The sequence below is a fragment of the Phytophthora sojae genome (genome assembly GCF_000149755.1).
Source record: "Phytophthora sojae unplaced genomic scaffold PHYSOscaffold_11, whole genome shotgun sequence".
In the NCBI taxonomy this organism is placed as follows: Eukaryota; Oomycota; class Peronosporomycetes; order Peronosporales; family Peronosporaceae; genus Phytophthora; species Phytophthora sojae.
In genome coordinates, this window is record NW_009258125.1 from 623,081 (window position 1) to 645,306 (window position 22,226).

General features: G+C 53.2%; 9 protein-coding genes across 9 annotated transcripts; 3 read left to right on the forward strand and 6 right to left on the reverse strand.

The window, feature by feature from the left end:
• Window positions 1–4,529: 4,529 nt before the first annotated feature.
• On the reverse strand, window positions 4,530–4,835 carry PHYSODRAFT_372746 (hypothetical protein; the record flags this gene model as incomplete). Its single annotated transcript, XM_009537859.1, has 1 exon — window positions 4,530–4,835. A coding segment is annotated over one exon (306 nt), but the record flags the coding sequence as incomplete, so codon positions are not given.
• Window positions 4,836–4,877: 42 nt separating this feature from the next.
• PHYSODRAFT_381492 (hypothetical protein) lies at window positions 4,878–5,093 on the reverse strand (the record flags this gene model as incomplete). The annotated part of the gene is made up of 1 exon (XM_009537860.1): window positions 4,878–5,093. A coding segment is annotated over one exon (216 nt), but the record flags the coding sequence as incomplete, so codon positions are not given.
• A 6,222-nt stretch (window positions 5,094–11,315) lies between these two features.
• On the reverse strand, window positions 11,316–12,064 carry PHYSODRAFT_375463 (hypothetical protein; the record flags this gene model as incomplete). The annotated part of the gene is made up of 4 exons (XM_009537861.1): window positions 11,316–11,709; window positions 11,788–11,894; window positions 11,935–11,938; window positions 11,964–12,064. Coding segments are annotated over 4 exons (606 nt in total), but the record flags the coding sequence as incomplete, so codon positions are not given.
• A 182-nt stretch (window positions 12,065–12,246) lies between these two features.
• On the reverse strand, window positions 12,247–12,660 carry PHYSODRAFT_339867 (hypothetical protein; the record flags this gene model as incomplete). The annotated part of the gene is made up of 1 exon (XM_009537862.1): window positions 12,247–12,660. One exon carries the CDS (start codon window positions 12,658–12,660, stop codon window positions 12,247–12,249), a length of 414 nt encoding a protein of 137 aa, XP_009536157.1.
• A 730-nt stretch (window positions 12,661–13,390) lies between these two features.
• PHYSODRAFT_255904 (hypothetical protein) lies at window positions 13,391–14,234 on the forward strand (the record flags this gene model as incomplete). Its single annotated transcript, XM_009537863.1, has 3 exons — window positions 13,391–13,516; window positions 13,558–14,190; window positions 14,229–14,234. The coding sequence occupies 3 exons, from the start codon at window positions 13,391–13,393 to the stop codon at window positions 14,232–14,234; spliced, it is 765 nt and encodes a 254-aa protein (XP_009536158.1).
• Window positions 14,235–14,614: 380 nt separating this feature from the next.
• On the forward strand, window positions 14,615–15,556 carry PHYSODRAFT_288783 (hypothetical protein; the record flags this gene model as incomplete). The annotated part of the gene is made up of 1 exon (XM_009537864.1): window positions 14,615–15,556. One exon carries the CDS (start codon window positions 14,615–14,617, stop codon window positions 15,554–15,556), a length of 942 nt encoding a protein of 313 aa, XP_009536159.1.
• Window positions 15,557–16,392: 836 nt separating this feature from the next.
• On the reverse strand, window positions 16,393–16,890 carry PHYSODRAFT_288784 (hypothetical protein; the record flags this gene model as incomplete). Its single annotated transcript, XM_009537865.1, has 1 exon — window positions 16,393–16,890. The coding sequence occupies one exon, from the start codon at window positions 16,888–16,890 to the stop codon at window positions 16,393–16,395; it is 498 nt and encodes a 165-aa protein (XP_009536160.1).
• Window positions 16,891–18,966: 2,076 nt separating this feature from the next.
• Window positions 18,967–21,173, forward strand: PHYSODRAFT_339871 (hypothetical protein; the record flags this gene model as incomplete). The annotated part of the gene is made up of 4 exons (XM_009537866.1): window positions 18,967–19,626; window positions 19,717–20,230; window positions 20,315–20,680; window positions 20,758–21,173. The coding sequence occupies 4 exons, from the start codon at window positions 18,967–18,969 to the stop codon at window positions 21,171–21,173; spliced, it is 1,956 nt and encodes a 651-aa protein (XP_009536161.1).
• A 358-nt stretch (window positions 21,174–21,531) lies between these two features.
• PHYSODRAFT_256017 (hypothetical protein) lies at window positions 21,532–22,074 on the reverse strand (the record flags this gene model as incomplete). Its single annotated transcript, XM_009537867.1, has 2 exons — window positions 21,532–21,636; window positions 21,733–22,074. The coding sequence occupies 2 exons, from the start codon at window positions 22,072–22,074 to the stop codon at window positions 21,532–21,534; spliced, it is 447 nt and encodes a 148-aa protein (XP_009536162.1).
• Between the last annotated feature and the right edge of the window lie 152 nt (window positions 22,075–22,226).

Genomic DNA, 22,226 nt, shown 5'->3' on the forward strand with positions numbered 1-22,226 from the left:
TGTAAGCTAAAGTAGTGAACCCGGCACAGGTACGCGTCAATACGTTCAGCGTCTCGACGTCCGGCTTCTCAGCCTCCGTCTGCCCGGCAGACATTTCTTGTAGCGTCTCGGCCCCGGGCCGAGACTTGTGCAGCGACCTTCGCATGCGCCGTCTTTTTTGTTTTGCGGAGCCCGTCTCCGCTTGGTTCTTGACCTCGTCCAGGCCCAGCCGTGGAGGGGTGTTCTTCTTCAGTACCGCCGGCAGCTTCATCCCGGGGGCGAGCGACTTCAAGCCCGTCTTGGTCGCCCGGCGCTTCGTCGTGCAGCCGGGCTGCACGACAGCATGCAAGTTTTTCCGGTGCGGGACGTTTGCAACCGTCCGCACCGCTTGCAGCGTCGACTCCTGGAGTCGACACGCCATCCCTACCTCAACGCATGTTATTGGCGGAGCACTCCGTTACAGAGGGTGCGTCGGCTCCCCGAGCCGACGAATCCAATTCGTCCAATCCATCGACTCCCGGAGCCGACGGCGTTTCGTCACCTTGGCTCTTATTATTGGCCAAAACTGATTCAATCAGATTTGCGTCAGCCTCCACGGTTGAAGCGTGTGACTCGCCTGCGTCATCCGTGCCCCTTGAGGTCGGAAACTCTTCCTGATTCGCTGAAAAGCGGGTGTCGACCTCCGAGGTCAACACAATTTCTTCATTAGCTGTCGGCGGCAACGCCGACGCTAGCTGCTCTTGCGCGCGTGCTCGCGCGCGCCCAGGGCGCTCCGGGACAGCGGCATTAGGCGCTGTCTCGAGGGGGGAGTCGCGCGCACCTGTCGGCGCGTGCGTTGCGGCAACAGGGCCATCGATCACTGTTCCGCTATCGCGACCGAAGCGCACGAGAGTGTGCTTCTCCCAATCGATGACCGGATCATGCCGTGCAAGCCACGGCATGCTCAATACAATGTCAAACTTATCGTTCAGATCCAGGACGATAAAGGTCTCGACAAACTCATGATCTTCGTATGTGAAGCGCACGCGTACCATGCGCTTCTCGGTCTTCACGTCGGCGCCCGTTGCCAGCCGTACCTCCAACATACTTCGAGGTATCTTTAAATCCTCGAAGTCAAGCCTTGATAGACTTCGCAGTCGAACAGAGTTTTTCGACGCGCCAGAATCTACCAAAGCACGAAGAGAGCCGCTAGCTCTCATCGAGTTCACGTTGAGGATGACAAGGTCAGGCTTGTCATCTTGGTTCTTGCAGCGAGAATGAATCTCACTGGGGGCTGCAGTCCTCAGTGTCGCGTGTCCAAGGTCGACACGCGGAACTGCATTACCAGTAGGGCGCCCCGCGCCTACTGGCGTCCAGCGTTTTTTTGTTTAGTTGCGACGGTGCCCGGCACCGCCGCGATAGCCACCCTGCTGGTGCACGAGGACCGTGCACTCCCGAGCAAAGTGACCGACGCTACCGCAACAGTAGCATCGCACATTGTTTCCTTACGACTGCTGGGGTCCAGCAGTTGCAGCACTCGAGAGGTCCACGGGTTCGGGGCCTCCCGTCCTCACTACCGGGCCTGGCTGTGGCCTCGGCACATGTGCATGCAGCTTAGCCTGCCGCAGGCTAAACTCCTCCTGTATTACAAGAGTAATTGGAGCTTCGAGAGTACTCGGGTACTCGCGGAAGAGATAGGTCTTCAAAGGCCCATCTCTCAGCCCCTTCATGAACGTGACGACCTTGGTCGCGTCGTCGACCGGATTGGTCACGATGTTTGAGACCAAGTATCGTGCTCTCTGAGCATAAGCATGGCCATCATGCTTGCCCTGCTGCAGGTCGAGGAACTCCGCCCTCGACCGGAACTCATTTTGCGGTGGCTCAAACGCTTGTCTGAGCTCTTCCTTGAAACCCTCGTACGTGATTAAGCACGTAGGATCCGAGAGTCGGCGTCCATACGCCCAACTTCTTGCACGTCCGCCAAGACATGACATGGCGAGCGCAACCTTCGACAACGGGTCGACGATACGTCGAGCCTCAATGGCTGTGTCGAGATCGACAAGCCAACAGAGGAGAGGTTCACCCTCTCTTCCGACATAGTTGCTCACATTGAGCTTCAGCGATTGCGCGCGTGGTGTCGTCACGGACGACACCGCGGTAGTAGCAGCAACATCGCGTTGCTCCTTCAGGATGAAACCCAGAGCAACACCGTGTTGCTCTGTCGGCGTTAGCGTACGCAGAATCGTAGCTACAGCCGCCTCAACAATGACTGTTGACAGTCGTTGGAGGGCCTCCCACTCTGGATCCGACAGGTGGGGACAGTCAGCGCGTGCAACGTGAGTTGCAGGCGTAGTGGAGCTTTCCATGGGCACCTCTGTATCCATGGAAAGGTTCTCAGCTCCGCGTTCGTGCGGTGACGTACGAACTCAGGCAGTCGGCCGTTGGATGGACTACAAAGTGCTACCAGATGTAATGGACCTACTTTGGTTCCGGTACAGGGAGATGACTCTCGCTAATCCTCCGACGCAAGCGTCGGAGTTGACTTCGCTTCCAGTCATGAGCATGAAGCGCTTCACGCGTGACTTGCACGATGGACGCATCGAGCAAATTTGCATCATCTCGGACGCCGAGAGAACGAAGAGCGAGAATGAAGAACTGAGGCAGTTCTTCATGGAGAGCACCACTGAGAGCGAGGACACTCTCAGTGCGAAGACGAAGAAGGAGCGCTTTGAAGAGCAGAACTGGGACTCGTTGAAGACGAATCCCTACTACGAGATCTTACGGGAGTACGCGGACGTACTTCCGGAAGAGATCCATGCGGAGCTTCCGCAGGACAAGGGCATCCAGCACGAGATTGATCTCGTGCCGGGGGCGAAGTACTGTGTCACGCGGCAGTGGCCACTGCCGCGAGAGCAGGTCAAGGCGATCGACGGCTTCTTTGAGAGTCGTCGCAAAGCTGGACAAGTGCGGGAATCGAAGTCCCCGCACAGTGCTCCGACGTTCTGTGTCAAGAAGCCACAGGGCAGCTGGCGCATCGTTCATGCGTACAACAAGTTGAACGATGCGACGATACCGGTGCAGACACCGACACCGCAAAAAGATGTCATCATCGATTCGATGGCCAGGAGCACTATCTACAGTGCTCTTGATCTGCGCGATGGGTTCTATCAAATCCTCATGCGTGAGAGCGATATCCCTCTAACGGCTGTCAGCACGCCTAGCGGCATGCTCTGGGAGTGGCTAGTGATGCCGCAGGATCTGAAGAACGCCCCTGCGACCTTCAACAGGTGCGTGACGCACTTGTTGCGCTCGGTGCGCGACTTCGCACCGAGCTACTTCGACGATGTGTTCGACCACAGCCGGGCTGCGGACGGGATGAGCGATGTTGAGATGCGCAAGGTGCATCTCCAGAAGCTGCCTGCGCTTATGCGCAAGCACAAGCTCTATGCGAACCTGAAGAAGTGCATCTTCGGGGCGAGCGAGATACCCGTGCTCGGGTGTCTCGTTGGGAAGAACGGTGTCCGCCCTGACCCTGAGAAGGTCAGAGTGATCAATGAGTGGCCGACGCCATTGAACGTCAAGGAACTGCGGCAGTTCCTTGGCTTGCCCACGTACTTGTGCGAGTACGTGAAGGACTACGCGGGTATGATACGCCCGCTGTCACAGCTCCTGAAGAAGGACGCCAAGTGGGTTTGGACTGCTGAGTGTCAGCAGGCCTTCGATGCAGTCAAGCAGGGCTTGACTGAGGCGCCGATCTTGGCGGTGGTCGACCAAGACCGCCCGTTCCACGTTGCGTGCGACGCATCCGACTTCGCAATCGAATGTGCGTTGATGCAGCACGATCACGAGGGACGTGATCGTGTGGTCTACTACCAATCACGTCAGCTGAAGCCAGCTGAGCGCAACTACCCGGTGAATGACAAGGAACTCCTTGCCATGAAGTACGCACTCGCGAAGTTCCGAGTGTATCTACTCGGAAGCAAACCGTTCGTGGTCTATACGGACCACGCGTCGCTGCGGACGGCTGTGAAGTCGCCGCACATCTCGCAACGGATGGCGAGATGGCTCTCATTCTTCGCAGAGTATAACTTCCGGGTTGAGTACAAACCCGGAAGACTCAATGTGGTAGCCGACGCGCTCTCGCGTCAACCTGACGACGCCACGACTGATACCGACGTCAATGCCATTGACGCCATGCGATCGAGCACCCCGACGTCGTCACTGTTGGACGACGTGAAGGTCGCGTACGCGCACGACGCGGACGCGGACGCGAAGCACTTGCTGGTCTATGGCTCAGCGCCTTCTGACAAAGCTCGTCAGAATCTGCCGAAGCATCTTCGTGCACGTGCACACCGTTATCGGGTGCACGATGGAACAACTTGCACAATTGAGGCGGAGTTTGCGTGGATGGTACGCATCATATGCGTTATCCTGGTGGAGTCCAGCGCTGCGGCAACGGCTTCAGCCACTATAACGTTAACAGCTCCACGCGAAGCCGGCAAAGTACCTGATCCCGAAGTACTCATACTTTCGTGCATGATGTCCGGGACAAACGTATCAATCTTGCTATCCACGCTAGATATCTGATCGTACAACTGGGAAATATTGGTATCCACGTTGTCAAGTCTACGGTTCATGTTCACAATAACTCCGAGATGAGGTGGTACACCGCTAGCTCTGACGGCATCACCCGGACGCTTGCATCGACACACCACTTTAGATTTCAAAGCCAGCACCAGTTCAGGACTACGAAACAGCGGCGAGTTAAACAGAATGTGACTCTCATCTAGTGTTCGTACTAAGTGGTCATGGTGGTAGACCAACGAAGCCAAAAGGTAGCTGCAGACCTTCTGCAGATTATCAGGGGCATTCGGAAATACCACGCAAACAGCGCTCCACACGGTCGCATCTACGACCTCGATGAACGGGGGTAGAATAGAGAACTCTGGCGTTTCATACGGCAAACCAGATACAAAGCGACCGACCACACGATCACCAGCGGTCTCGTATCGAATATACGTGTCCTGTACCTCAGGTAAGTTCCAGCCACCTCTTAAAGACACGAAAGCTGATGATGGTCCACCTGTACAACAGCCTGACACGTAAGTCGACGAGCCCTTTCTTGCGGAGTGTGAAATCTGCAGGTTCACGTTCAGTAATATCGAGCTCACGTGCCACCAAGGGTTTTTACATTGACTTTTTCAAGATTCTGCTGTAGCGATCATACTGATTCTTCCCACTAAATAGGGCCGCCTTAGCATTGAATCCGAAAACTGTAAAATACATCGTGAGCGATAGAATCGGGCAGATATCCGGCTCCGTCGGATTCGCGTACACGTGGCGAGGGGCACGCTGCCTTTCACCCTCTTGATCGTTTTTAATGTGACAAAACCAAATTGCCAGAGCATCTTCGTCCCATGCATGATGGCCATATCGAATTGACGAAGAATTGCCAGCTCGACACATCAAATTCCACGAGACCACCAGAAATGAATGAGCAAAAACAAATATCTTCTTCGTTGCTCACGCATCACCTTACAAACTTTTTGATACAGCGAAAACGTAAAACCCACTTTGCCTTCTGCTAGCGATTCGCCCTCATCCTGCTGTCGCTGAACTACCGAGCGCTTCAAACCTTTAAAAAAGGTCTTCAGTTCACCGTCGAACTCGCCCGGCATTTTCACGTTATAAGTGCGGTACAGATGAAACAAACTAGATCTCATCGAGCTGTACACCGACTTGCCTGGCTTCTTCCCGTCTTTCTTCCGCAGGGACAACAAAAAGAACTCGAAGTGCTCCGGGGTGATCTGCAGTAACTCCACTGGAGGTCAACTCAAGTCTTCTTGCATAAATCTCTTGACGCGGCACGACTTTTTCTTCAGCACTAGGGACTCGTCCATGCCTATAACCCCATCCAACAGGGCATGGAGCGGAGCTGCAACCAATTCCGGTTCTTTGCTGTGAAGCCACATACGAGCTTTACGACGCCGTACGAGTACACTTCTCTCGACTTCTTGCACACAACGTTGTCTTTTATCTATTCGACTTCTTCGATGAGTTCCTCCATCCTGCTGATGCCGCTGGAAGCGTCTGCTCAAATCTGGAGTGCCTAGTCACTAAGTACGGTACAACACCACTAAGTTCGTTTCCATTGACTGTCCAACAAATTCGTACTACATATGATAATGCCTGTACCTCGTTCTCGAACCTTATCTTCCGTCGAGTAGCTCACCAAAACTAGAGCGTATATTGGTACGCGAATGCCACCAATCGATAGAGGGCTATCTCCCCTTTCGTTCTATGTATACATTTGGTCATTGAATGTAGATTTTGAGTTATGGTCTATTTTCGAAGACATGTAATCCGTTCCACAATGCGTCACCTGGGGATACCTTTGACCCTTTTAATCGATGCAACGACTCAAGTACAGTATCAATTCACTTCGCAATTTGCATCACAATCCCAATCGTCGACTTAAAAGAATGCGTGTCCACTACGTCGTGCTGCTCGTTGCTGCAGTCTTCCTTGCCAGTGCCAACGCCACCTTGGTCGCTACGAACACGTTGGATCGGCAGCTTACTGCTGACGCCAAGACCCAGCGGTCCTAGAGGATTCACTACACGGAAGAAAACGACGAAGAGAGAGGGTTCGCCACCGCCTTCTAGAAGGGTAAATCGGTTTTTACGTCGGCGAAGCTCTCCGACGATACGCTCCAGGGCTGGGTCAAGAACAAAAATCCCCGATGAAAGCCCTCACGCGACTTGGTCTGGACGACGCGAGGCTCAGTCTGTTCGAGAGCCCCTAGTTTAAAACGTGGGTCACGTACATGACCATGCTCAACAAGTGACAGGCTCCGATGCGGTGGGGCCTGCCGTAGCGAAAGTGCGTGGAGTTGTTGTGGCTGCTTGCTTGCTTTTGGGTAAAATGCAAAGTGAGATTGATTCCTTTAAGTCTTCGGGCTAGCTACGGGCTCTAGGTCTTCCTCTTGCTTTCTCCTTAGTGTCGTTCTAGAAGCTGAGCTAACCTATACTAAATGTAAGTGTTTTCTGTTTTCGTAATCCTATATATGCATGTTTGTATACTTGTGCAGGTAGAGTTCTGGATTCCGGGCGCCAGGCAGTCTTGCGCAAGCCTGGCGCCAGCCTTCAAGCGACGCTGCGCGCAAGCTACTTGTGGCGGAGGAGGCGGCGGCGCTGCGACGCCTGACTTCCTAGCCACCAGGTACGTCTTCCTTGAGCATGTCTGTTGCTGGCGTACCCGCTTGCGTGGGTGTCACCAGCAGACATGGTGCATCATGACATTTCCCCGGGCTTTTAATCGCGTTGGCGCTGTTGACGGAACTTGTGAAGAAGTTCACGCCAATGCGATACACGTTTGAGTTTGTCCTCGTACTCCCAAGTGTTTTCCGAATCGGAAAGTCCGTGCCACTTGACCAGCCAAAGCCGTTTGTTGTTGTGCTGTTTCTGCTGGAGCAGAGATTCTGGGAAATGTAGTTTTACGTCGGTTTCATCGCCAAGGAGTACTGGTGCAGACTTGGGCAAAGGTCGCGACGCGAAGCGTGGAGGGTTCGGAACGTCATGCTTGAGGAACTCAACATTGAAACTCGGGTGAAGGCGACTCATGTGACGTGGTAGCTTGAGCCGTGCTACGTTGGAGTTGATCATCTTCTCGATTTCGAACGGGCCGATATACCTCATCGCTAACTTCTCACGGTTGAGCTCCGTGTTAGCCGTGATGCGCTTGAGTGGCAAGTTACGCGTGTCCAGCAGGACAAGGTCTCCTTCCTTGAACTCCACGTCTCGGCGCTTCCTGTCATAGTACTTCTTTTGACGTTGTTGAGCTGCCAGGTGATTCTTGCGCGCCAATTCAATGATCTTCTTGCGTTCTTCAGCAAACTTCTGCGCAAAATCAACTAGCGGGACATCTTCATCACGAACTTCACCAGGTGTGATCTGGGATAACAAGTTCCTGATCTTGCGTCCTGTGTCCACTTCGAACGGTGTAAGCGTTGTCGAGTAGCTCTCCAGCGTCGCATGTGCGTACTCGATTGTTCCCAAATGCGTAGCCCAGTCTCGACCTTGATAGGACACCATGCACCGTAATGCATCTTCCAAGACCAGGTTCTGACGCTCAGTCTGTCCATCCGCTTGGGCTCGATATGCCGTGGTGAGCGACAACTTGACCCCCATGATATCCATGAGCGACTTTCAAAACTTCGATGTGAACTTGGGGTCTCGATCGCTGATGATCACCTTCGGCAGACCGTGATGACGAACGACTCCTTCAAAGAAGATTCGTGCAACCTCCGGGGCATCCGCCGTCGTATGTGTCGGAATATACTTGGGTCGCTTGGACAGTTTGTCCACCACTGTCATGATTGCATCGAAGCCATTGGAAACAGGTAGCCCTGTCACGAAGTCCATAGTCACGACTTCCCAACAGTCACTCGGAACTGGAATTGGCATCATAGTGCCTTTCTGTGCGGTACTTACTTTCCATCTAGCACACGTCCCACAGCTTGCCACGTATTCCTTTGTGTCCTTCTCCAACGTGGGCCAGAAGTACCACCGAGCAACCGTCAACTGAGTTCGACGGATTCCAGGATGAGCTGCCGTATGTGCATCATGGAATTCTTGCAAGATGTTCGTGATTAGCCGAGCGCTATTGGGGACACACAGCCTCATGACTGAATGATCCGAACACTTGTACAGGAGCCCATTCGATTTAACGAAGTCTGCAGATTTGTTCGGTCGGTTCCATGCTTCTTTGAACGCGGGGTCTCGCTTGTATCCAGCTTGGAACTTCTTCTTCTGATCTTCGCTTAAATGCACGCTGGATGTCGAGTACTCGACGTTCTGGACTTGTTCCATGTGCACATTGACTTCTTGCTGAACCCCAATAGGGCGACTCTCCCCCCGCAAGTCCAGATCGTCGAGAAGAAGCCAGCGGTCGTCGGACGGGAGCAAGCGAAGCATCGCTGCGTGGACACTGTGACGTCGAAGCCTCGAAGCCTGATGCGTACAGGATGACGAACAATCATGAACTGCTGGTAACTTCCAAGGCTCGGGCTCGTCTGTAACTTCGTCGTCGAAATCTGTCGCCGGGAGCTGACTTGGACGGGATAGAGCGTCGGCCACGACATTGAGATGACCTTTCACATGATGCATCGTGAAGTCAAATTGCGAGAAGAATGTAAGCATGCGTCCCATTTTAGGCGATACCTGAGGGTGATACAACATCCAACTGCAAGCTGCATTGTCGGTAAAGACATCGAAGTCCCGGCCGTGAAGGTAGTGACACCATTTCTCGAGAGCGGTTTTGATGGCCAAAAGTTTCTGCTCATGTGGAGGCCAGCCAACTTCATGGACATTGAGCTTCTTTGAGTAGAAGGAAATCGGGTGGCTGCTGCCGCCGAAGTCTTGCGAGAGCACACCGCCCATGCACTTACCCGATGCGTTGGTTGTGATCGTGAAAGGTTTCGAGAAGTCAGGCAAACGAAGAACAGGAGCTTGCTGCAAGGCGAGCTTCAGCGATCGAAAAGCGTCTGCCTGCGCCGGACCCCATTCCCACGTAGCTTGCTTCTTAGTCAGCTTACTCAAAGGTAGGGCGTGTCGCGCAAAGTCACAGATAAAGCGACGATAGTAGCCAGCAAGACCGAGAAAACTCTGCAGCTCCTTCTTGTTCGTTGGTTCCGGATATTGCTCAATGGCCCTGGTCTTCTTCGCATCTACGGATAACCCTTCTGCTGACACGGTGTGGCCGAGAAAGTTAACACTCGCTTGGCCAAACGAACACTTCGATCGGTGCTCATAAAGCTTCTCATGGCGAAGCACTTCAAAGACCGCTTCCAGATGCTCGAGATGCTCTTCTTTGGTCTTGGAAAAGATGCAGATATCGTCCAAATAGACCACGACGAAGTCGAACTTGTCAAACAGGACGCGCATCAGTCGTGACCAAACCCCAGGCATACCCGAAAGACCCATCGGAGCGACACACCACTGGTAAGTCTCCTTGTGAGTACGAAAAGCGGTGAACTGACGACTACGCGGCTTGACCCGCATCTGGTGGTAACCTTGGGTCAGGTCCAGAACCGAAAACACTGTGCAGCCGATCATCTTGTCAAAGATTTCCTCGATTAGCGGTAATGGAATCTTCGGGATCTTCGTCTGACTGTTGACATAGCGGAAGTCGATGACCCAACGAATCGGAATGGATCTATTCCCGGATCGCAGCCATTCTGCCCGCTTCGGGATTTGACCAGTCGCAGGATCTTTCTTAGGAACACCGAAGATATTGGAGACCCAGGGTGAATTGGAGACTTCTATCCACCCTTTCTTCATGTTTTCCGCGACGAACTTTTCCAATGCTTCTTGCTCCGTTTTAGACAGTCGAAACGGTGCTCGGGTGCTAGGAGCGGCGTTAGGCTTCATCTCCATGTCGAACTCGACGATGCGCTCGGGAGGTAGGCCATCTGGCAACGTTTCTGGGAAGACATCACCAAACTTGTCCAGCAAAGGTTTAATGTAGTCTGGTACATTGTCAGATTCCACTGCTACACAGACCTTGACGAAAAACAGCTCCGCAAACTTCATGTCCTGCATACGACGACGAAACTTCTTCGTGGACCCAAAGACACCATTACGCCATGCCTCAGCCAAGGCGAGATGTGACCGATGACGTGCGCGAACCGCTTCCTTTTCCGCTTTCTTTCGTTGCTCTTCTGCCGACTCCGACTCTTCAATTTCGCTCGGGCCCATTGTGACGGCGTCTTTCTCACATTCTTTCTGATCTTCCATCTTGTTTGCGTTCTTGTCCGACTTGGGCCGTGGTCTCTCTTCCATGCTCGGAAATACTACTTCATGCGTTCGCCAGTTGATTGTTGGCTGATATTTGGCAAACCACGGCTTACCCAAGATAACGGCATGTTCAATCGCCAGTGGACTCTCTGTTAGACGCATCCTCTCGAACGTCTTGTTTTCCATGCTGATGTCCGCTTCCACTACCTTCACATCGCGATAATCCTTGATCTCTCCATCGAAGCCCTTCACCTGTACATCCTTAGTTCCTGTCACCTTCGACACCATTCCTGGCCGTACCAGATTTGCCGTAGCACCACAGTCAAGCAGTATCGTTACTGGGCGCCCTTCGATTATCCCGGGTTTGCGAATGAGCTCATTATCCGGTCTAGCAACCATGTCATGCATGCTGACTTCCTCAAACGCATCCACAGTGTACTGATCGTACACGATTCTTTCTTCACCCTCGCTGACGTGTTGCTCCACAGCATTGACGTGCTGCGAGTCTCGTTGACGCTGATTCGGACCTCTGTAGGGGCGCTGGTTCCGACGAGGGGCCTTGCAGTGGGCTGCAATGTGACCACCACGGAAGCAGTTGTAACATTTCCTCTGCCGACGGCACTCTTCTAGACTGTGCTCTTGCCCACTGTCGATCTCCATTGACTCAGGACCATTTGATCTTGAAGTCGACTCGTTTCTGCGGAATCGTGGGTGATCACAGTCGCGACGTCCCGTGCGCGCCGGAGCACCGAAGTGCGAGCGCTCATAGTCCATCGCTACCGTAATGGCATCCGTAAGGGTTTCGCAACGCTTGTACAGTATTTCTTGACGTGTATTTGGCATCAACCCTTTCGAGAAGTACACCACTTTGTCGATCTCCGTCATGTCTTCCACTTGTAGTACAATGTTGCGAAACCGTGAAACGTAATCACCCAACGACTTGCAAGATTTCTGGCTCAGGTGTCGCAACTGCTCACGCAGCCGCAACTGAAGATCCGCCGGAACAAACGCGCGTGTCAACTCTCGGAGTAACCGCTCCGCAGAGTAGATCTCATGCTTCCGCGCCAGATACCACTGACCAGCCTGCCCCTTCAACGTGCTCCCGATAATGGCCAGTACCCTCGTCGCCCAACGCTCGTTCTTCCAGTCAATGTTGCGGGCCTCAAAGTACTGCGACAACTCTTCTTGATACAGGCGGAACGACTCAACTCATGCCCCGTGTACTTGGGTAGTCTAATCCCATCCAACTTGAAGTCATTCGTTCCTCGTTGCTCGTTCATTACTCTCATCACCTCTTGTTGCTGCTGCATCAGCTGCAGCACTCCTCGCATGAGCTCCGAGACGTCCGCCATCTTGTTCGCCCTCCTTTCGCACGCGGAAGCCCAAAGGCCTAACTAGTAACAAAGCTGATTCCCTCTAAAACGTTATTCCCGCGAAGGTATTCGTTTTCACACACTACGATAAATTGCCGTAAAAAGCGACTAAAACGTGTTTACTGCTCGCTAGACGAGTTAATCAGCTCCCTTACAGTAGCTAGGTTACGCTGGCGGCGGGCCTCCTCGCGGTCACGGAGACGGTTGTCGTGCTCGAGTTGCTGACGGGTGGTACGAGGGTCCAAAATCCTGGCGACATCGAGGTTGATGAGGCCGGTCGCCTTGCCGAGTTTACGCTGGACGCGACAGAGCTGGTGATTGACCGCCTTTTTCTGGTCTCTTTCCTCCGAAGTCAGTGGCTTGACCTCAGCAAGATCTCTCAGCAGTTGTTTGGTCGTTCGCACCGCGTGCCGGATTTGACGGTAGCAATCGGTGCGCAACTTGTCGATGTCGGTGGCGTCGATTACACCCAGCCTCTCAAAAGACCCGTCGGGAACAGCGTTGTCAACGCGACGACCCCTACGCCCAGCCATCCAATCAAAGAAGCGGTCCGGGCGACTCAGAGCGGACTGCACTACCCCTAACCGCCGAACTCGAAAGCCGGACTGGATCGAGTGCGCCGCTACGACTGGTGCCTCGTACTTATGCCGACGTTCCCTTGACAGATGTCAGGTGGGTCCGAATTACAGCCAATCACCGGTGCCCGTAGCCCTCTCCGAGGATGAGCGAAGTGCGGTCAAAAGAGAATCCCCAGCCGGTGCCCGAAGACCTCCCTGAGGTTGAGCGAAGCGCGGTTGCGAGGGGACCAACAAGTGCTACCAAATGACAGGCTCCGATGCGGTGGGGCCTGCCGTAGCGAAAGTGCGTGGAGTTGTTGTGGCTGCTTGCTTGCTTTTGGGTAAAATGCAAAGTGAGATTGATTCCTTTAAGTCTTCGGGCTAGCTACGGGCTCTAGGTCTTCCTCTTGCTTTCTCCTTAGTGTCGTTCTAGAAGCTGAGCTAACCTATACTAAATGTAAGTGTTTTCTGTTTTCGTAATCCTATATATGCATGTTTGTATACTTGTGCAGGTAGAGTTCTGGATTCCGGGCGCCAGGCAGTCTTGCGCAAGCCTGGCGCCAGCCTTCAAGCGACGCTGCGCGCAAGCTACTTGTGGCGGAGGAGGCGGCGGCGCTGCGACGCCTGACTTCCTAGCCACCAGGTACGTCTTCCTTGAGCATGTCTGTTGCTGGCGTACCCGCTTGCGTGGGTGTCAGCAGCAGACATGCTGCATCATGACAACAAGCAGAACCCCGAGGCTGTCATGATTAAGGCCCTGTCCACTCGCTACAGCGACGACGTCATCACGCAGATGATCATTACCGCCAAGAAAGCCCCCAACACCAAGGACGTCGCCACACACTGCAGAACGGGCAAATGAGTCTGTGAAAGAGTGCCGGGAAATCCTCCGACGACGCATTCCTCATGCTTGGGCTGAAGAGTGCTAAGAAGACACTCTTTGACAACTCGGAGCTCCTTGCATGGGCCAAGTACGTGGACGACTTGAGCGAGAGCAACCCCAAGAAGGCGAATTTGATGATGACGTCGACCTTGGCGACTCATTACAGCGACGAAGCTATTGCCAAGAAGGTGCCGGCTACGGAGAGTGTGGCGACAAAGCTGGAGGCTGCTCTGCCCCAGCACTGGCTGCCCAAGAACACGCACCCGACCGACGCGCTCAAGTTGTTCGGACTTCACGCCGACGACGCCTTCTTGACCAACCCTGCCCTCAATTCGTGGGCCAAATACCTGAACGACTTCAACAAGAAGAACCCCGAGGTAAAAACGACGATGGTCGCATCGCTCGCGGTCAACTACGGCGAGGATGGGCTGTACCAAATGCTCAAGGTGGCGAAGGAAGTGGGCACGACCAAGAAGATGGCCACGGACCTGCAGACTGCACAGCTGGTTGAAGACCAAGCAGAAGACGCAAGACGTATACCGGTGGATGGGGGTCAAGGGAACGCGCCCAGACAGTGCGGAGAGGGTGGCGTTCAAGAAATACATCAACGACTTCAACAGCAAGTACGTGTAGGCGCGAACTGCTGCTTAGAAACACATAGAACTAGTAATAGATTGAGGTTCTTACTCGACTTCGGGGTGAGGAAGTCACCTGCCGTAATGAGGATCACACTCACTGGCAGTTATCATCACAAGCATTTTGCCTTTGACAGAAGCAGTGTACGATGCTAGATTTTTATATACATGTCGTAGATCGTTGAGCAAAACTCATGCGAGATTTGCTGTAAAATTGATCCGCCAAGCACATGCTTTGTCCCTGTGCATGTAGCCTGTGGGCAGCACCTGTGGAGCTCTTCGTTATCCACAGATGTATCCCGGACCAACCGTACTGTACCTCTGTCCTGTGTGTGTACTGTATTAATAAGCCCTCTCCTTATTGATTCACTTCGCAACGTGCAGTCCAGAGTAATCTACCTAATCTGTTGACATGCGTGTCCACCACGTCGTCCTGCTCGTTGCTGCCGCCATCCTCGCAACTACCAATGCGGCCTTAACCCTTCCGCAGTTCATGATCAACTCTCCTAAGCTTACCGGTAGTTTACTTACTGCGCAGCAGCAACGGTTCCTACGTACTCCCTACACGGAGGACGATTCTATTGAAGAGAGGGGGATATCCACCGTCGTCGAGAAGACCAAGGCATTGCTGTCCTCGTCCAAGGTCTCCGAGCAAACGCTCGAACGCTGGGTGAGGAACGACAAATCCCCCAAAAAGGCCCTCATCCGCTTAAAACTTGACAAGGCCGGAGACAAATTGCTCGAGAAGCCGCAGTTCGAGACGTGGGCCAAGTACATGACCATGCTCAACAAGGAGAACCCAGAAGCAGCGATGATCTCAACGTTGAGGACTCGCTACAGCGACGACGTTCTGTCCCAGATGACCATTACGGCCGAGACGGCGTCGGGTACGAAGGAAATGGCCGCCAGGCTGCAGGCCGGACAGAGGAGCGTCTGGATGAGCGAGTGGAAGTCGGCCGACGACGTGTTCAAGCTACTGAAGCTTAATGTTAACAAGGCTGACAGGAAACTCTTTGCCAACCCGCAGTTCACTGTGTGGACCAAGTACGTGGACGATTTGAACGGGGGCGAGACGAAGAAGGCGAACTCCGTCATCGTGTCGACGTTGACGGATCACCACGGCGACGAAGGTCTGGCGAAGCTGATCCGTGCGGCAAAGGATGTCGAAGAAACGAAGACGCTGGCAATGGACCTACAGAAAGCGCAGGTCGACAACTGGTTCGTTGCAATGGAATCCCCGAAGGATGTGAAAAAGTGGCTGGGCGTCAAGGGAGCGACATCCGATACTGCGGAGGCGCAGCTTTATCATAATTACGTCAAAAACTACGAGAAGATTTTTAGGAAGACTGAGTGACTGAGTTTCACAGAATAAACCAAGCTTCTCCCCCAATGATTTTGTTAAAACCGAGCTTGCCATTCTCCGGACCAGTTCATTCAGAACGGACGAATCAACCTTCCACCGTGTTGGAAGTTGCCATGGCGGCGGGCGATTTGCGCGTCTGAATTGCTCCAGGGTCCTCCGGATTCATGGGGAACGACCAGCTTCACCGCTTCCCCCGATCTGACACTCGAGCTTCAGCTTCATGAAGTACGCCGAGTACTTCTGCTTCAAAGAGACCGCGCACCAGTCTTGTGTCGGGGCGAAGCTGCTCGTGAGCGGGCCCAATGCTCTCCGTGGCTGGCGCCTTCTTGGCAGCCGCCGCCATCGTCATAATGGCTTCGTCACTGTACCGGGTCGTTAAGGTCGAAGTTATCATCGAGATCACCTTGTTGGGGTTGCTCTCGTACAAGTCGTCCACGTACTTAACCCACGAAGTGAACTCCGGGTGGTCAAAGATGGACCCCTTCGCCCTTGTTAGCCCAAACAGGCTAAACGCGTCGTCGGCCGACCTCCCGGCACTCTTCCACAGGCTCATTTGTCCAGCCTGGCCAGGTCCTTGGTACCAGAGGTCGGAAAATAAAATATCATATTGTATTTTGGTTTTGGAGTCGCAGTAATAATCATTGCAATACAGGGTCAGCCAATAGTACAGTATTTTCACAATTATTGGCAATAAATATATAGGGGTTTTTTGTAGTAAGCTTAGTTTTTGTATTAGCGCAAGTGTTGATATTGTATTGGGACAATTTTCCATTGCACGGGAGCACCCTAAAGCAATAATAAATTATTCCGTGCTAAAAATGCCGTAACTATTGTATTGATATTATTTTTTCCAACCCCTGCTTGGTACCAGGGGCCTTCTTAGCAGTAATGATCATCTGCGAGAGAAGGTCGTCGCTGTAGCGAGCGGTCAAGAATGTAGCCATTGCCACCTCAGGGTTCTGCTTGTTCAGCATCGTCATGTTCGTGAACCACGTCTTGAACTTGGGGTTCTGGAACAACATGAGTCTTGCATCGTCCAGCTGTAGCCGAGTGAGGACCTTTGCCGGAGACTTGTTGTTCTTGACCCAGCGCTCGAGCGTCTTCTGGGAGATTTTCGACGACGTAAAGAGCGATTTGGCCTTCTCGACGGTGGTGGCGATTCCTCTCTCTTCACCCCCCTCTTGGATTCTCAAGAACCTTCGCGCCGTGACGTCACGCTGGGCTGCAGCAAGGGACCGATCCAAACGTGGCGTAGCGACGGAGGCGGCATCGACGCTGGCGAGGAAGACCGCGGCAATGAGCAGCACGGCGTACTGGACACGCATTCTTGTACCAAGTTGTCGACGGCCGGAATGCAAGTTGAGGAGTGATACAGTAGCTGCATCGATTAAGAAAATGGTTAACTGTATACAGTTGCCACGGACAACACACATGGTAGAATCTCAAATTGGTCGTATACTGTATATGTATACGGTATACATAACAGACCTGGTATTTTATATGAGTTTTTGTATGCTTTTGGTCAGATGAAAACACATGTTCTAGCGGAAGCGCGAGGTCGCGTAGCCCCGCGCGGGGTGCCCGCGAAGCAGGGCCGCGCGGTATTTGTGGAGGCGGGCCCAGCGCCGAGCATTCCAGCGAGCGGACACGTTGCCGCAACTCGGAGTTAGCTTTCTTTATGCGGGGGTCTGGGGGTGCAACCCAGAATGCCCAGAATGCATGAAACCCGACCACAGATCAGGTCCGTTCTGTATCTGACCACAACGATAGGTTACCACACACATTCGTAGCGAAAGATGCCAATTAGGATGAGCACCACGCCGCTTGGCCTGCACATTGCAGTACAGTACTTTGCCTTAGGAGCGCAGTCGAGTTGGATGTACATTCGCTTAGTTGTATAACAGAGGCTAGAGAAACCCTCAGTGACGGTGATTTGTGTTATAGACGACTTTCCGTTTCCGCAGGTTATTAGATACCATGACTGCGCTGTTGAGGTTAAGTACTGTAGATGCATCACAAACATGCAGCTCAAGGTGTATACGTACTTCGCAACGCATGCACACTAACGTCTTTGTTTACGCTCGCTCATCGGATCTCAAGCCAACAATTTGTTTTACTCTTTGTATGGTGCCAGCCAAAGGAGACTCGACGTATGCGGACACCACACTATGCCGCCGACTAGCTAAACTGAGACTAGCGCAGGTGCAATTTGGCTACGCGAACACGTAAATCATTGCATTGCATTTGTATGGTGCTCCAGCAGTTTTAGTGTATCTTGGAACTGTGTGCTTCACTCCACTTGTTAGTAGTTTAAGCGCACTCTATTAGCTTGGGGAACTCTATTCCCTATTGTACGACGAATTTCGGTCTCGACGGCACTCAAGCGCCTAGTCACCGCAGTCATAAGGCGACGACCTCAGTACCATCCCCTTGAAAAGGATCGCCTCCAGTTCTTCCGGCATGGTTTTTGGCGTCGACAGCTTTGCCGCCAAGGACAGCGTCTTGGTTCCGACTCTCGTTGCGATTCGTAAGGTGAAAGAGGCCGCGAGTGCAGTTGGTCGGATACAATACGCGCCCAATGCGTGAGCAGGGCTTTCTCCAACTGCACTCGCGGCCTCTTTCACCTTACGAATCGCAACGAGAGTCGGAACCAAGACGCTGTCCTTGCCGTCGAAATGATATCGAACGCTAACCTTATCCACCGCCTTGCCGGATTCTTCGGGTACAGTTCCTCCATGAATATTTGACCCGTAGCAGAAACTCTGGGCTGCTGTAAGCTTTGGTGCCCAAGTCATCTAGTCGAACCAGATCTTGCGCTGCGGCTTCTACCTTGTAGGCACAGCATGACGGTTTTCGGTGATTTCTCGTAGCTCGAGCGTGCTCTCACAGAGTATGGACGACGTCAAAACTTCTTTGGTTTTCTTGACGAGTTTCCTGACCCTCAGTGGCCTCTGAGTCGGGTGCAATCACTGCGAGCGAATGGCTCAAGGTCGGCAAGTTGGATTGGACCGCCTTGGATTCAGTCGAGAGCGAGGTGGCATTCTAGTAATTGTGCTCGGCAACTCCGCAGAAGAATGTGTAACTTTGAAAGACCAATTCGAGGTGCGGAAACACTGATCACGGGACGCTCAGATCCTAAAACGTACCACGCAATACCGTACACGAAGGTGCTAGAACATGAGGTACTTCTGCTACTCCAGGACACTTACAGTGCAGCGTTTACACGCTTAAGCGGAAACCTGCGAGCATTATGCCGGCGGAGGCGACACAGGATTGTTTCTGTTAAGTTTTTAGATGTCTGTAAATTTCAAGTAAAACGAGAAAAAAATAACAAGTATCGAAAAAAATGTGCTGGTTTTTGACCAATGACGTGCATTTCTTCTTCAAAGTGGATCTTCAAGATGGAGGAGAGCTTCTTGTTGCCGTGGACCTCGGTCCTCAAGACGTACATCCACCCCGTCCTGGCCAACCCGCGCGACGGCATTCACGACCCCCCACAGCGCATTCTCCCCGTCAGTGTCTTCCCAGGGTTCTTGCTCGACGCCGACGACCAAAGTTCCCGAACCCGAACCGATGGCCAAACCGTCCGCGAGGGCCTCAAACTCCTCGCAGCGGTGGCCCACGTAGATACCAAAGCGTGGAAATATATTCTGTTGCGTCAGTGCGAAGTGCGCTTGGGCCGGGAGTGGGAAGCGGAGTTCGACAATGAAGTTCTGGTTCGGTACCAGGTGAAGCTTGGCGCCTACGAAACCCCGTACGTCGCTGACCTGGCTCGACACTGTGGCACGCGTCAGCACGATGCACCTCGTAAAGTTTATCTCGATGCATTGGCTAGAATTGCAGCCATGGACAGCAGATTAAGACTGGACAAGCCTGGGGTGGAGATCCAGATCCCCGTGCAAGTCGAGAGCGATTTGGCCGGACTGTCCAAGGTCCGAAAAACCAAAAAATTAATTGAAAAAGAGTTTGACGAGCTCGGAGGAGGCAGACTCACGCACGCGAGTGTGGAGCCTCTCTCGCTACGATGCACTTTTGTGCTGGAGCCGGTGGTGGTCTGGGAGGTGGGTGACCCCAAGATTGACTCGGCTGTTGCTGCCAATCTCGGGCGTTTGCTCCGTGGCAATACGTGGTTTTCTCGTCTCGGTTTTTAGGGTTTCAAGCTGATCACGGACCCCGCGATCGATGGAAGTGAACGTAAGAAAAAGCGAGTGTTTGGTCGGCTGATGACCAGCCTCTTTGACAGTTCGCGTCGCTGTCGTGGGCTGCTAATGGCCCACGCGTTGGACAGCGGAGCTGCCGGTTCACGCAGGTTACAGCAGATTGACAAGCTCTCGCTACAAACCTACAGAATCCCGCAACGTAAGGAGTTTGAGGCGATGTGCTCGGCTATGGCTCGAAGTCAAACCATTAGGAAGCTGACCCTCAGCTTGCTGATGAGCTGGAACAACGATGCTGATGACAGTGCCCACTGGTGGAAGTGGGTGGCCTACACCTTTTTCTCCAAGCGAGCCTGCTCCTCTCTTGAAGCGCTCAGGCTCACCTGGCTTGCCCGCATGACCGTATCGGACGTCGATGCGTTTTGCTCTGTCTTACAGAGTGAACACCCGGAGGAAGAACTGTGTGGTTGTCCGCGTGGGGGTGGTGGAGGAACAAGACGCAACGTTGGTGACTAACGCGCCGATCCGATGGCATTTAACGACCAGGGAGAGCCGATACTGGAGTCGACAGTCTTGACATTTCCTTCTCCAGTTCATTTCGTGAAGACTTTCAGCGATGACGGAGAGAGTGAGTGGGTAAATGCACTGATCCCAGGCTACGGTCGATGTCAAGTCCAACGTGAGAAGCTTGAGTTCAATGCACAAGGCCCCTCGCTCCCTAGTAGCGACTTCACGACGCTGGAGATCGGATTCGACAGAAGCGCGACCATTGATAACAGCGGGCTGCCGTTGTTTCTAGTCGCAATCGGACTTGGCCTGCGAGTATTGACGATTGACTCGACTTTTATGGCAGTGGACGTGGACATGGTGCTGGAGCGGTGTCCCAACCTTCAGATGCTGACTATCCGCAGGCTGTGGGTGACGGCGCAGCTCAACTTCGCCGAGTACCAAGCGGCTGGTTTAAATTTGCCCTCGGTGACGTGCAATTGTGATGATATGATGGAGCTACTGTAACAGAAGTAGTGGGCGATGCAGACTGCGGCATCGCGAAGTGCCTACAACGCCTGTACGTCCGCCAGAACTACCGCCCGGCGGATCAAAACTGGAGGACAAACCCAGCTCTGCTGCATGATCTGATAGCGTTCATGCAGATGCTCGAGAGAAACAATCGACTGGAGCTCTTCAGTCTCAAAATGTTCGAGAGATTCGAGCAGTATAGCGCGATTTTCAGGAATTTCCATCTACAGCGCATGGGGAAGAAGCCTGTTCCGCTGGCCTTAAAGGGCAAGCTCGCGTTGTTAAGTGCGCTGGAAGGCAGACCTGCCGACGAAACAACCAAGAGACGCCGCCACCAAGTGAATCTTCAGGCTCTCGACGTGAACGTGGTTTCTCAAATTTTCGCGTTTGCGCAGTGCTCCGTAAAGTGTATATCGAGCTCTTCAACTGATTGATATTGAAGTTCATTTTTACCAATATCAAAGTTCGCATCTCTCTGATTGATAGTTTGTGCTGCTGTTGCCTTTTCGAGTCAAGATCCGCGAAATGATCCCCGCTCGCATTTCATTCTATTCTGCGTTTGGCTCTCGACAGGGTAAGATGCTGAAGAAGAAACTGCTGAATCCGTTCGATCTGCACGGACCAAATGGCGGCATCTATCGCTGTTCCGTCGAGTCGACCATGCATGAGTCAGTGATTCGCCTGGTGAACATGGCGACGGGCGACAAATGGTCCGTACTGTACAGCACTGTACTTTACTGTAAGCTCCTGTTGAAGACTGGGATATTTGTCTCGGTGGGTCTCACGCTTTTGCTACGTAGGTCGCCTGGTAGTCATCCTTCGAAGTTTGAGCGATTGCATCTGCTGTTCGCCAGTGGAGGAGTCCACCGCCTGCGGGCTGGTCGACGAGCCGTTTCCCTGCAGAGGCACACAGTTGACTGGTCACAGCACAACAACCACAAATACTTAGAACCTAAGTAACATCACAGCACAACGAATAACACAGCGACGTACTGTAAGCCTGCCATTGCTCATTCTGGAACGCCAGCCAGAGATGGTCAAGGTGCATTTCCCGTTGCAAGACGAGTAGTCCACGGGGTTGTCCAAAGTTGATCCAACGCCTCCGCCCTGGAACTCGTCCTCACAGTTGTCGCCATGTACGACCATCTTGTCGTCGATGTAGACCTCACACGGACCGACGTGGGTGAAGCCTCCGCCACCGTTGCCCAGCCACTTGACCAGTCCATCGCTAGGAACAGGCTGGGGACTTGCGTCGGCTAACGTTTCGCCACACTTCTTGTCCTTGGTCATGTCCAGCACGACGTCCTTCACGCCCATGCCCTTCTCTTCAGCCATCTTCTTGAACACGCCACATTGGTCTCCTCCCGACCCGATATCCCAGTAGTTGTCGACGTTGGCAGCCCAATCAGAATTGGGGATGTCCGTCCAGCTCGGCTTGGGCTGTTCCAGGAAGCCGTGGGCGTTGACACGGGAAGTGAGTTTCGTTT